Here is a 14,001-nt window from a genome sequence, read left to right as displayed (position 1 = left end):
ATTTTTCTCGATCTAGAGATTGGCTCTTTTTAACGAGTTTTCCATTACAGCGTAACGTAATGTTTTTGGTTGAAGGCTCAGTATTTCGTCTCGGATATTCTGCTTCAGCTGTCTAATAGTCTCCGCTTTATTAACATACACTTTTTCTTTTAAATATCCCCATAAAAAAGGATTCTGCTCAGCCACTGGCAGCCACTGGCATCATTGTTCTGTAAGATGTTCCAGGAATCGTTTCCGGCGTTCCATCCTCATTCTCAAATTAATATGGGCCGGTAACTCTATTGGCCAACAACACCGCACCAAACAGTACACTTGAATTAAAATATTCCCGATATTTACGCTGCAGCATAGCAACTGATAATTGACAAGAATAGAAAAACTCAATAATTTTAACGCGTTGTTTTGTACTGTATGGTTCCATAATAAATTTCTAAGAATTCAATTGTAACGGATCTCCATCAGATTCTGAACAACGATGAGCGAAGACCGTATCAAACAAGCGAGTTTTATTTTTCAAAAGAATTAGTAACAAACAGAGGGCCCTGAAAGAGGCTATTTATCGTCTACCATCATACACGACACTTACAAGACTCTGTCCTAGGTACAAAGCGTGCAGTTTAGGAAACAGTATATCGATGATAAACTCATTTTAGCATCAACTGAGATTATCTAGTTGTAACTTCAGACAGTTTCTTTTCAAACTGAGAGCACAAATATGCAATTTAACTTTGAAGTCGAGTTGATCAATTCTGGGCATTTAATGCACGATTTCAGCAATAATTTAGAAACATGATAATAAATTTAACATACGTTTTTTCGTAAATCATTTGATCACTTCATATGCTCGCTTTCCTGGTACATACATGCAAATAATTGTTATAATTTTTTATGCAGTTTAGCTCTTCAATTTTGGCCAAAGAACTTAATTCTGTAGGAGTACTGCTTCTCGTAGTTTGTTTTCTAGCATCGTTAATATCGCATTAAACCCCTTTGTAGACTTTTTTAATCTTCAAGTCTTCTAAGTCCAGCGGCCGAGCGGCAAATCGCTTAACACTGGTATTTCAACCTGTTTAAGAACCAGCGAATGAGCTGACTGTATGTGAGATTTCGGGATCTTCCTTCATTCATAAGACGTTTATGAACCACCTCCTGAATAAAATTGTTTGCGAACAGACTACAACCGCATATCGTTAAATTTTGGGATAAGTGAACATATTCTATAGATTAATCAAAAAGTTTACTTCAGTATTCTGTTGTCCTTTCTGATTAATTAGTAAAATTTTCTTGAGTATTAAAATATTGCTTAATCATTTGTCCGCGTTTCGGAGTTTTTAGAAGCTTCCAAAAGTTTTCTTATAGCAACTACATGTTTGTTCAATCAATAAATTCTTGTCAAGAACTTGAAACAAACCTGTTCAAATATTAATCACACATCTATCCCTCAAGCATTTCAATTTCTGCATGTAGCGCTGCATGTATTAGTAGTAACGACAGCACTTTGAGAAAGATGGACTTATATTCCAATGAAAATGGTGTCAGAAGTAAATTTTGACTTTATTTGTGCCGATTGGTTGGTTTATTTTATTATTATAAAGGACACTAGGACTATCTGCTTAAGGACAGGAATGCCTTAGTGGAGGGCTCTCTAAGGAAAACTGACTCGTATAAGCGTTACACATGGGGAAAACCACGAAAACGCCCGTGCACCCAGCCCGTTCGCGGGATTCGAACCTCGGACCGAACTACCAGTGTTCAGCGACTTTACCGCTCGGCCGCTGGTGGGCCTTATTTGTGCTGTCTTTTAGGTTATGTAAAATGTCTTTGTTAATAAATTTGCCTATTTGGCGTGATGATCTATCTAATTTCATCCATCTAACTTTGATAGATGGATGAAACGCATAAGAGAAAAAGTTTATAGTCTGGCGTGCTTTGGTAACATAAATTTGATCCAAAACTCTAAAGAACAATCTGTGAATTATCACTATAAGTACCCCAGAGACAGGAAAAGGACGTTAAGGACACTTTTATTAATTGAAATATAGTTGAACAGTCGGCCGCAACTGGTGATTCAGAAGCGAAGAATTAGAAGCCAGTGTCGTACTTACAGAAGCCACCAATCATGGCTTGGATTAAAGATAATAGATGAACTAAAGCTAATTAAAATAAGATAGCCTGACGGCTTCATAATTGAAAAGCTCGCAAGCTGGCTGTGACATAAAGTGGGCGTAAACAAGCCTAATGGCAAGAAAAACTCAACACTGCAGAATAATATTCGCAACAGACCTAAATTTAGCAACGTGGCCTTCAAGCAGGCAGAATACTCTCTAAGTTTACTTTAAATATTCTTGACTCTCTACCTCATTTCAATATCGCTTAAACTAGAAATCTACATTCTGGCAGAGAGTTGAAAATGAGATCAGTAGTAAAGAATATTAACATAAAATAACTGCTTAGGAACTTAAATGATATTATGTCGGTCATTGAATCATACTTATTAATGAGAACAACTAATCTTTAAAATTATCAGCTTACGCCGTGTGCAGTTATCGTCATGCAGACTTTTAAATGTGAACGTGATGTCGAAAATAAAATAACATTCGCGGATTTGATGTCAAATCACAATAAAAATATTCTCAAACAGAATATTGTTTGTTATTGGGCAAGTGCTACGTAAATGTAGTGAAAAACGTAATGTGTGAACAAAAGAGAATCACATTAAGCCACATGTATAAACTAACAAATTTACATATGCATGTTAGATAACGTATGTAATGTAGGATCCACATAATACTGTATGTGTGTATTTAATTATGGCAAAGCTCACTAGGGCTATCTGCCTAAGGGGGAGGGATGCCTTCGTGGAGGACTTTCTAAGGGAAACTGGCTCGTATACACGTTACACATGGGGAAAACCACGAAAACACCCATGCAGCCAGCCCGTTCGCGGGATTCGAACCTCGGACCGAACTACCAGTATTCAGCGACGTTACCGCTCGGCCGCTGGTGGGCCGATCCACACCACATAATACAATTTATGCTAAATGTCATAAATTTTTTCATGGTTTTTTTTTTTTGTGGTTAAATAGTTATTATAGACACCCTTACGACGTTCTATTCATTTATGATTGCGTGCCGTATTTAATTAACGAATCAGAGAATCAACAACAATGTAAACATGCAGCTGCTATTTGTAGTGAATGTTAAAGTCTCATTAAGTACATTAACGAGAATCGTATAAAAAAGTGACATTCTTTATAGACTGCCCTTATAATTGGCACTATCACTGTTCCTGTAATGGAACATTTTTAATGTTTGATAAAATAGAATTTCATATATGTAACTAATTTTAATTGCATAAATGAGCTTAATATGTAAACAAGATAAATTTCGTGTTTTATTAAATTAAAATGTTTGGAACAAATCAATTTCATGTCTATAAATTGTAACGCACTTTTTATCTATTTTATGTATGAAGATCTGAGAGAATAATGCCATTTTAATCAATATATGTATAATGATTCCAATTCTTCTTACTCACTTAAATATCGATTAAAATGTTTCTGTGAATGAATTGTACGTTAAGATTTGTAATTTTCGTGTGGTAGTTGCCATTGTATTCTTATTCAATATTTTTCACCAGCGACAGCACTTTATGAATGTAAGCATTTCGGTAAGAAAATAAGTTCACCGGTTTTCAAAAAGAGAGCATCGAACCATTAAATATTTGCATCTGGAATTCTGTGAAACTGTAATATTCCATATATGACCATATAATATTAAAAAACTGCTGTAAATAGAAGTATTGTTTATGATTTGTGCCTTTAATTCATGTGCATTTTGCTACTACATAGCACCAAATGTTGATACCTGTATACACGCATTCATTAAAATAAATAAATATTTCTCTGTTTCTTATGTCACATGTAAACTTGTGGTAAGAATTTCGAATAACTTGTATAGTCATTTGTGTGCGAGGTGTATACGGACTGATGTTAAATGCACCTTTGCTAAAAATGTGAACATGAATAAAAATATTGCAATCGATATCGCAATAAATAAATGCTTCTTTTATTATGCCTTAAAGAGCCAATAGAATACTGTTACAATACACATATAACAAACAATTACTTTTATTAAACAAGAAAAACACAACGATAAAATGTACTTAGGTGCATATCTGAGAATAAATACATTTCTTAAACAGTTTTTAACACTGAAACAGAAAATTCTAGTTTGATCAAAAACACAACACGTTTTTAAGTTTTCAGACATTAAGTAGAAGAACACGACAATAGTTGGCACTAAAGTGTATATATTTAACAATTAATTATATTAAATAATGCGGCATGACAGATATACACATAGTAATGACATTAATACAATATGTCCCAAAAGTGTCATTATATGCTGAGAGATGAAATAACCCTAAGTGTAAGCAGTTATAACTGTCGGAAGCAAAAAGATGCTCTACGTTTCAACATGCAAAATTCCTAACGTCCCGAGAAATTCTACCTTTAATGCAATCGCAAAGTAAAACTATGAAGCTTTGTTACTAATATAGCCCTATTTATAATTCCACAGAAGCTACATTAGGAATGACTGAGCATTGAATTTGTCCTTATCTGAATGAAAGAATGTTTACTAACCTTCTCACACATCTTTCGCGGGTTTAAGTACAAGCATAAATTACAAAGTTTAAAGGAAGCTGCTGATGTCTAGACTTTTAATTAGCAAGTTTATACAGCTAATTTGAAACTTATACTTTGGGTTCCTGGTAAGTTCTTTCACGTTAGGGAAATAACAAAAACATTTATTAATGCCTTTCCTCATCTCATTTAATAAAGTATTTTATAAAAAAAATTGCGGCCTTAATTGAAAAATTATTAATTGAAACAAGTTTTCCAAATATTTTTTTTCAGCAAATTAATTTTAAATGCTAGTAAATTTGAGCGTATGGTGATAAGGCAAAGTATAACAATATTGTACTTTTAAAAATTGAGTGGAGAAGCTTTTTGAAGGGCAGTTTTCTTAAAAATCTGGCGCTAACGATATATTTTAATTAATTTGTACAAGAACAAGCTTACTAGGAAAACAATTAGAATCCCTACTTTCAATTCATTTTCTATCCACTCAAATATATTAATATTTATCGAAAAAAGTATATAGAAAATGATTTACTAAGTGCATAGTATAAAAAGTATTAGAACATGTAATGAACTCAGTAGTATGTAGTAGAAATACATACACTCACATTAATTATTTTAAACCTCTGTTTCCTCTTCATGCAATTCATTACTGTATAACAATCACTCAGTTTTATGCCCCGACTGCAATTTTTGAAACGTTTCGGAAAATGCAATTGTTTATTACGTTGAACACAAATTTTGCTACATTAAAATTTATCATAAATGCATACTTTACATGAATACTTAGATGCCAGTTACTGTTTGCTGCATTTATCACATATAATCATATTTGTCAAATGATCAACATACATTTAGGAACGAATCAGGATCATGTAGTCATAGATGAATATCTTCGATAGAAATAGGGTTTGCTGAAGATTTTAAGTGAGGAAGAGAAACTTCATCTCTGACCACCTGGCGGAATCTTGATCTGTGCTTCTGCTTGCCCCTGAGATACTTGGGACAACATGAGCAAAGTAGTTTTATGAAAGCTCTTCTGAAATCTCGACTCCAGCATGCGTATATAACTGGGTTCATTCCAGAGTTGGTCCATCCTAACCAAGTTACCACGGAAAATACAAGTTCAGAGTTCATGACACAGCGATCTCCACAAATTCCCATAAGAACGTTAGTAACAAAGAAGGGGAGCCAGCATAATATAAAGACGCCCATAACAATTCCAAGTGTTTTGGCGGCTTTACGCTCTTTAGCGAGTTTACTGATTTTTCTGCTGAGTGAGAAACTCTTCATGTGCCTTGAGGGAACTTTCAGAGATGTTCCTTCATGGTAATCATCATTGTGATGGTCACCGTTCGCTAGATTAGGCTCGTATTTTGGTGAAAGCATTCCACCACGATGAATCCTCAATGTCAGTGAAGCACAGTGTCCACCATTGACAGCATGCACTTGTTTAGTTCCCATTTTTAAGCTTTTCTTTTGCTCCATTGCGGCTCTATATATTCGATAGTAAGTGAATAACATTACAGTCAGTGGAACATAAAAGGATACAGCAGAGGAAAACACTAAATAGCCGACATCTTCAGTGAATAAACATTGATACTCCGGAGGTGGAAATGTAGATACTGCTCTCCACCAAGCTATTGCAGGGAATGATATCAACGCGGAACACACCCATACTGCAGCTATAAGAATACCGGCTCTTGTGGGAGTCATTTTACTTGGGTAAGACATTGAATCAGTTATAGCCCAATATCTGTCAAGAGATATTACACAAAGATTTAAAATTGATGCCGTACTTGCCAGAACATCAATAGAACGCCAGATATCACACCAGTCTTGTCCAAAAGGCCAGTAACCGTCGCAGACTTCTAATACAACACAAAACGGCATAACGACAGCACCAACAATACAGTCTGCGGTGGCTAATGAAGCTATGAAATAATTTGTCACAGTATGTAAATACGGTTCTCTTGCAACAGCAACCATGACTAGCACATTTCCGAAGATTGTTGCCATACAGAAGAATGCTAGAACAACAGCAAGCAAATTATTATGAAAGGTAGGTTCGAATCCTGTTGAGTTTCTCGTATATATAACAGAAGATTCATGTTCTGCTACAAATATTGAACTTGTATTAGATAATACCATGCCCTTCGTTGCGTCAAAGCTCGTAGATAGATTTAAAAGATTAGCAACATGTGTTGCCACAGAAGGTATATTAACGTCAGATAAATTAGATGCATCCTCGAAAAAATTTAATTTGTAATCTATAACATCATTTAAACTAATGTTTGTTGAATAAACAGGAGGAACAATTCCTATGGAATTGTCTGACGTTTCATTAAGCCACATGATATCTTGATGTTTATGAAGTCTGGAATAAATTTTTACATAGCTTTTAATAAGCTTGAACTAAAACATTCAGTTTCAAAATTAACATTCATTCTTGCATTGAACAGTCACATAAAAGATTACATATGTCTTTGACCATGTAGCACAGATGTCATTTTTTCTGCTTTTGGTCTTGGCATAATTTACAAATAATTTGTATGCTGCAAAAGCAACGAAGCATTTATCGTATAAAATAATTTTACTATAGTATTTATCACCGAAAATTTTATAAATTTTCATTAAGTTCCATTACACTTTTTAATTCTTCCATTTTGAAAAGGAAAACTATTTTAACTTAACATGATGAAAAGCGTATTGTTTCAGTTTAAACAAATGTCTCAAGATACATTTTTAAGCACAAAAAACAAGTACTTTTATTTGCGTTAAATAGTATAAATTACCTTGAATAAAGATAATTCAGATTGTAGATTTGGTTGTAAAAGAAATTAAAAATCTACAGATGTCTTTGAATCACATAAATCAAAACGTTCCATTTAATCATATATGAATGACATTCAGAAGAAAAACATGTGTTGATTAATGCCGATTTATGTCTTCAGAAAATGTAGGTATTAAGCTCCCTCGGTTCAACGAAATAGAAACTTTTTGTGAGTCTCCAGCCAAATCTGGCCATGCATTTTATCATAATATACTTTATCAACTGTGGTTCATGCGGTATTTATATTTTCATCAGTTCTCAACTTAGGCACACAGTTTCTTTCGAACAGAAATTTACATCTATTTGGTGTACCTTGACATCAAGCTCTTTGGTTTTCTAATGCACATCTTTACCGTAGCTCCTGCAACACAAAAATATATCTTTATCATTGAAAGCATATAATCAAAACATATTAAAAATATTATTGAATGGATTAAGAAGCAACAAAAACTAAGTAATTATTACATATTTGTTGTTGCTTCTTTAAACGCACATTAAATAACAGTGCAGATTTTTGCATTATGAATTCTTTTATTTTTTCTTATTAGCTATCAGGAACGTGATTACAAGCTGCTACTAGCGTTATTTACTGCCTCAGTTTAATTTAGTTTTGTATCATTTCATCTTTTGTAAAATTTTCTTCCCTTACGCACAGCTTTTTATTTCGGCCTATAGATTTTGTTTTAATTTCTTTATTATGAATTCAAATTATAAACTGTTTACATTTTGGACTTAGTCAGCTAAAGAATCTGCACACACATGAGTATAATAATTCCAAGTAAAAGACCTATGCACATAATATTACACTTAAAACTAATAGTGCTAATAGTCTGCAAAGCTTTTCAAAACTTTTAACTATGCTTGTATGATTGCCTGAAAACGTATGGTATTAAATATGCCGGTCAAACAAAAATAATATTAAATTATGAATTGAAAATTATAAATCACTTATTAAAATATAAAAAGGACAATAGCAAACATGAGCACCACACACACATTATAACACAGCAGAATTAAAATATTAAATCACATAACTCTGATCAAATAGAAATTGAAATTCTGGATATTACACGCCTTAGTTTAAAAAGGGTACGCGAACCGCTTTATATACTAAAATTTAGAACCGCTTTTATGTACCAAAATTCAGAACGCTCTATGCTTAAGGATTTGACATTATTATTTGAGCAAAGGTACCATAATATTGTTCAGAAATAATAATGTCAGAGCATATCTAGTGTGTATAATAAGTTTAACATGCTAAAAATTTACTAATAAGAGGAAAATATTGATAAAAATATTAAGGCTTCATCATAAATGCAATTGAGGACTATTAAGAACAGCAATTTTATAAAAAGTAGCAGTAACCTTTATTACTTAAAACATAAAATTTTGATCTTGCACCCTATTTTTGGAGCATTTTATTCGAAACTAAAAATTAATCACAATAGTATTTTTGATAGGCTTTCAAATCTTTATTCATTACCATAATTGTATTTAAAATACTATAAAATTTAGACTAATTACCAATAGAAAACCACAAGAAAGTCAAGAAAGTCATCGACACAAGGATTAGTAATCACGAGAAAGCCCTTTGCTGCTATAGACTATCTACCAATAAGGATTTGGACAGCTGTGTTAGAAAATAAAAAAAAATAATAATAATAAAGTTATTCAAATCCAATAGTCGGTGGAGCCTCCACGAGCGGCAATTACTGCCTCAACACTCCGGGGCATGCTTTCTATTTGACTTTTCTTCCACTCGGCTTGGAGAAGACATGTCAGGTCTACTATCGATACTGGAAAGCTGTTGCACCCTTAATTAGGAAATCCAACTTGTCCTAGAGATTCTCGATAGAGTTCAGGTCTGAGCTTTGGGCAGGTCAGTCCATTCGGCAACCTCATTGCCATTATACCGATCCATGGTGGACTTAGCAATATGACAGCTGGGCGATAACAAGTGTCCAACGCATAAAACTGCCACAACGTAAGAAGCACACTGTCATCCAGAATAGTGTAGTAGGTATTTGTATTCGGTTTACCATGAATTTTGACCAAGGGTTCAGTCCACATCAGGAGTAACACCCCCAGATCATAATTACACTTTTGACAAACTTTACTGTGGGCACGATGCATCCTGGCAAGCGGCGTTCTCCAGGCAGAAGCCATACCCAGACCCTGAATCCAAACGGTAGAGGATGGATGATTCATTGTTCCAGATAACTCGTTTCCACTGATCAATGATCCACTGTCGGCGTTCCTTTCACCACATTAACCGAGTAGTGTGGTTGGAAGGCATATGGGCAGCAGCACGACCGCGAAACCAAGCAGATGGGCTTTCTTACGAATGGTATTCATCGAAACAACTCTCTCGGTTGCCTGTCGAAACTCCTGGAGTATGTGGGTCATCGGCCCTTTACGGTTCTCTCGAATTTCTCTGGACAGCACCCATTGGTCCCCATCTCCCAGTTTCGCGAGTCCACCGACTCGAAAAAACTTTCCGATAATCACCGTTCACCTTCCACTTTTAATCATACAGGCCACTGTTGAGTTTGGGTAATTCAGCTGACTAGATATGCCCTTTAAGGATCGGCCGTTTTCGTGATACCCGACGATTACATCTTTCTCGAAATCAAATAACTCTGCACTTCGTGGCATCTTGCATGTCGCTAATTAAAATGTTGTTTCCTACGCGATATTTAATTGTGAAAGGCGTGACGTATATCAGGACCGCAGATATCGGCATTTGCATGGGTGTCCAAATACTTATTGGTAGAAAGTGCATTAAAGAAAGTTTGCAAACATATATGCACTAATACAAGTAAAAAACATTATTACTGAATTATAAATTATAAAGAAAATGGCATCAAAACAATTTAAAAGCATGATATTAAAAACTGCAGTTGCTAATGCTTCGAAAATCTGAATGAAACAGTATATTGTCAGTATATTACCGTAAAAGAAACTGTTTCAGTGTTTGCATATGCTCAGTATGTACTACATTACCTTATAAACATATAAATTTCCAATAAATTCTGTTCAGTACATTTGAGAAATTCAAAAAAAAAAAAAAAAAAGTGTATTTATTATCTTAATTTTGAATATTTTTGACGGCTTCTCTGTAAAACATGCATATCTCATTTAGCAAATCTGAATGATAATTTTTTACATTATTAAATCTTCTGAAATGTGCTTAAAAAGTATAACTACTTTATTGTACTATAAACGTTTTTCCGTATTGGGAAATTAAATAATAAAATAATTAATTAAATATATCTAAATGTGTAATATACCAACGTATAAGGAAAAAATGAAACCGAATTGCATTTTTAACGCTTACAAACTAATATCTGTATTGTAGAAGCATCAATACAAGTAATTTTTCCCCTTCTAATATTTAAGCAAACTTTTATTTTTCCCAAGTTACTGGTTTAGTAAAGGGATCATTTAGGCTTCTTATACACACAAATACATATTCTCATGAAAAAAGGAAATTTGTACAAAATTATATTAGGAAAGCGTTTTATTATCGTTACACTGTTCATTAGCGCAATAACCATTGGACCTTATTTACTCACAGTAGCAATCAGATCACAACAGAATCAGTTTGTTCTTGCTCACAAAGTATAAATCTCCTTCAGTAGTTGTCAGCTTTTATACATTCGGCTTATTAAATCATGATGCGAACTGAATTTAACACTCGTCATTTCTTTCTTCTACTATGATTTTAAATATTTAGAACATATTTCTAATTGGAATTTCGCTCCGCTTTCACAGATCAAAACCTTTTCATATTTTGATCTATATTCCACTTTTATTATATCAACAGCTAAAATTCCATTATTTTATAGATAGGATTTAGCGAACAGTTTTAATATTTTTAAGAATCTCTTACTCAATTCTTCTGTTTTCTTTGTATATAAGGCAAATGCGATGAGGCCTTTGTCTAGGATATCATCTATTAAGTCTTAATTCCTTTTATTCATGTGCTCACCGTAGGCCAAGTAAGAGTCTAGTAATTCAAGCCGGAGTCACATACTGGCTGACTGATTTCTCACGTTTTTTTACGTGTGATGTAAAAGCGAAATAATTTTTCGAAATTTTATGATGAGTGACCAAGCTGCAAAATATTAGTTTGTCATATAATACCTTCCGCAAAGCAAATAATACAAAACATGATGACTGCACATCGGAAGTAACGTAACAAGTTCACTGCACTGTTCAAATGTAAAAAATTCAAAAGTAAAATCTCCCCCAACTTCTAAAGGGATAGCACGGAGCGAGGAAAGAAGTCTTATCCTCAAAGAGTAACCCATAACCTCTTCTCTTCAAACTAAGCAAGATACTAATGGCTCCATAATGAAGTTAATTCTAAAGATGGTTAATGTGCGTTAACCTATGTGATCCACGAAGATGGTTTTGGTGTCCCACTCACTTTAACCTACTACAATGAAGGCATCTCTCCCTTAAGCCGATAGCGTTCATTATCTTAATTATTTAATCTGCTGATGAACTTTATGGAAACACTTCCTGTGTATTTTGCCTAGGTCAATTACAATGTTCGAACACATTTACTGTGTTCCATATTTCGACAGTTTACCAATGTTCAAGAGAATAACAAGGCTGCAAATGATAATTCGATGCAGGTTCAAACGCGGTGAAACATAAGGGTTACAGAAATTTTCCAATTGCAGGGTAAATACTATTAATTTGAAATGCAATGTCCACTATGAAAACATCTTCTTCTTTACAATGGACTGCGTCACCTAGAGAAATAAATAAGCTGAAACTGTCCAAAGACGCGTTTTAAAATACTGTGGGCATGCATATCGCACAGAGAAAAAGCCTTTACTTACAAAAAAAATTATGAACATGCGACTTTCGTGGACAAGAGTGCAAGTTTTCCTTGAACAAAGGCTCACTAGGACTCGGCAAGTTTTTCGAATGAATCTAAATTCAACCTACGTGGATAGAACGGTAAGCTGTACGTTTGGAGACGTAAATGTGAAGCTTATCATTAGATTGCGTAATGTCTACTGTTAAATTCCCAGCTAGCCAAATCGTCTGGGGGTATCCAGCAAAGAAACTAAAAGCCTGAAATTTATTGTTGGAACTGTTAATGCATCAGTTTATACCAATATCTTGGAGGAAGGTTTTCAGGATCCTTTTAAAGGTACCGTAAATTGTATTTTTCCTTAGGACTTCAGGATTTACCGACAGAGAAATCGGTAAACGCGATATAACTTACTTTTGCATGATTTAGTTGCCTCATTTAGAGGTTCGTATCTCCACAAGACAAACGATATTACAAAAAAAAAAAAAAAAAAAAAAAGGAAAAAAAAATGTCCTATTTTCGCACTTTAGGTGCAGATCTATCTGACGAAATCTGGTATTAAAGTTTTGGACATGCCAGAGAATAGTAGTCTTCATCTGAGCCCCATTAAAACTCGTTGGGCCAGACTGGGAACAAAATTGCTGCGACGCCTGCTCCTATGATTAAACTCCAGAAAAGCATTATTAGGTTTTGTATCCATGAAGTTGGCCAAGATTTCATTCAGAAGTTGACATCTTCTATGGAGGACCGTTGCAAGACTGCCATTGCGGCTCATGGAGGAATCTAAATATTGGAGTGATCCTTATGCGTGTATACGCATGTAATACGACTGAAGTTTTGCATAATTTACATCAACTAGAAAATTTGCCTATCAATTACTTTGTTCCTTGTTTTGTTGAGAATTATATTTTTACGCTTTTTTTCATTTTTTCTGAGTAATTAAGTGTAAATAATTTATTAATCCTAATAAAATTAAGATTAATCCTACTTTATTTTATTGTAACAATGTGATCTTTAGCATAAAACATATTCATCAAGCGCATTATTTGTACACTTTTCCACATTTTTGCTGGTGATACAGCTATTTTGTCAGATAATGTAGATAGATACCGCTGGTGTGTTTTACCTAATTTACATACCTCACGAAAAAAAATTTTTTTTGGATATATTGCTGAAGCAAGATAGTGATAAATCAAATACAAAAACTGTTTATTACATTTTAAACATCAAAATATTGCGTTATGTCTATTTAATATGAAATGACGGAAGAAAATTCGCGTGCTGGAAGCTATTTAGTAAAACAGCCAGTTAATCTTAACTTCCAGACTTTTAGTAATTTTTTTAGCAAACTAATAATAATATCGTTTAATCCACCGTATTGGACAATAACCATGACAGTCTAGAGAACTACTGTCCTCACTGGTTAAAATCTACTGGCTTAAGCAAAAATATTCGTGATGATCTAACAGCAGCACTATTTTGAGCTTCTTAAAAATTAACGGTTATACCAAAGTATCTCTGTTGTTCACAGAAATTCATTTCGAATAATAGTAATAATAGAAAGAAAGAGTAACTTTCATTCCTAACAACTAAGAACGCCAAACAACTAAGCTAAGGGCATATGTTTATGTTATGGAAGAATGAAAAAAACCTAAGCCTATAAATACATTAAACGTAATTGACTGACACTATAA

At 33.8% G+C, this 14,001-nt stretch overlaps 1 protein-coding gene across 6 annotated transcripts in view; it reads right to left on the bottom strand.

Moving 5' to 3' along the window:
* Nucleotides 1-4,047: 4,047 nt before the first annotated feature.
* Nucleotides 4,048-14,001, bottom strand: part of LOC118200679 (dopamine receptor 2-like) — a 507,186-nt gene continuing 497,232 nt past the window's right edge. For all 6 annotated transcript variants that reach the window (XM_085817433.1, XM_085817432.1, XM_035372640.2 and 3 more), the window contains one exon: nucleotides 4,048-7,837. In XM_085817433.1, coding sequence (XP_085673559.1) covers nucleotides 5,523-6,998 — 1,476 coding nt within the window. In that variant the 5' untranslated portion in view covers nucleotides 6,999-7,837 and the 3' untranslated portion in view covers nucleotides 4,048-5,522. The remainder of the gene's footprint in view (nucleotides 7,838-14,001) is intronic.

The sequence above is a fragment of the Stegodyphus dumicola genome, chromosome 5, assembly GCF_044657685.1.
Source record: "Stegodyphus dumicola isolate Sdum_Otavi_A_Nest chromosome 5, ASM4465768v1".
Taxonomy (NCBI): domain Eukaryota; kingdom Metazoa; phylum Arthropoda; class Arachnida; order Araneae; family Eresidae; genus Stegodyphus; species Stegodyphus dumicola.
Note: the sequence above shows the minus strand (reverse complement) of the source record. Positions and strands in the feature narration are given on the sequence as shown.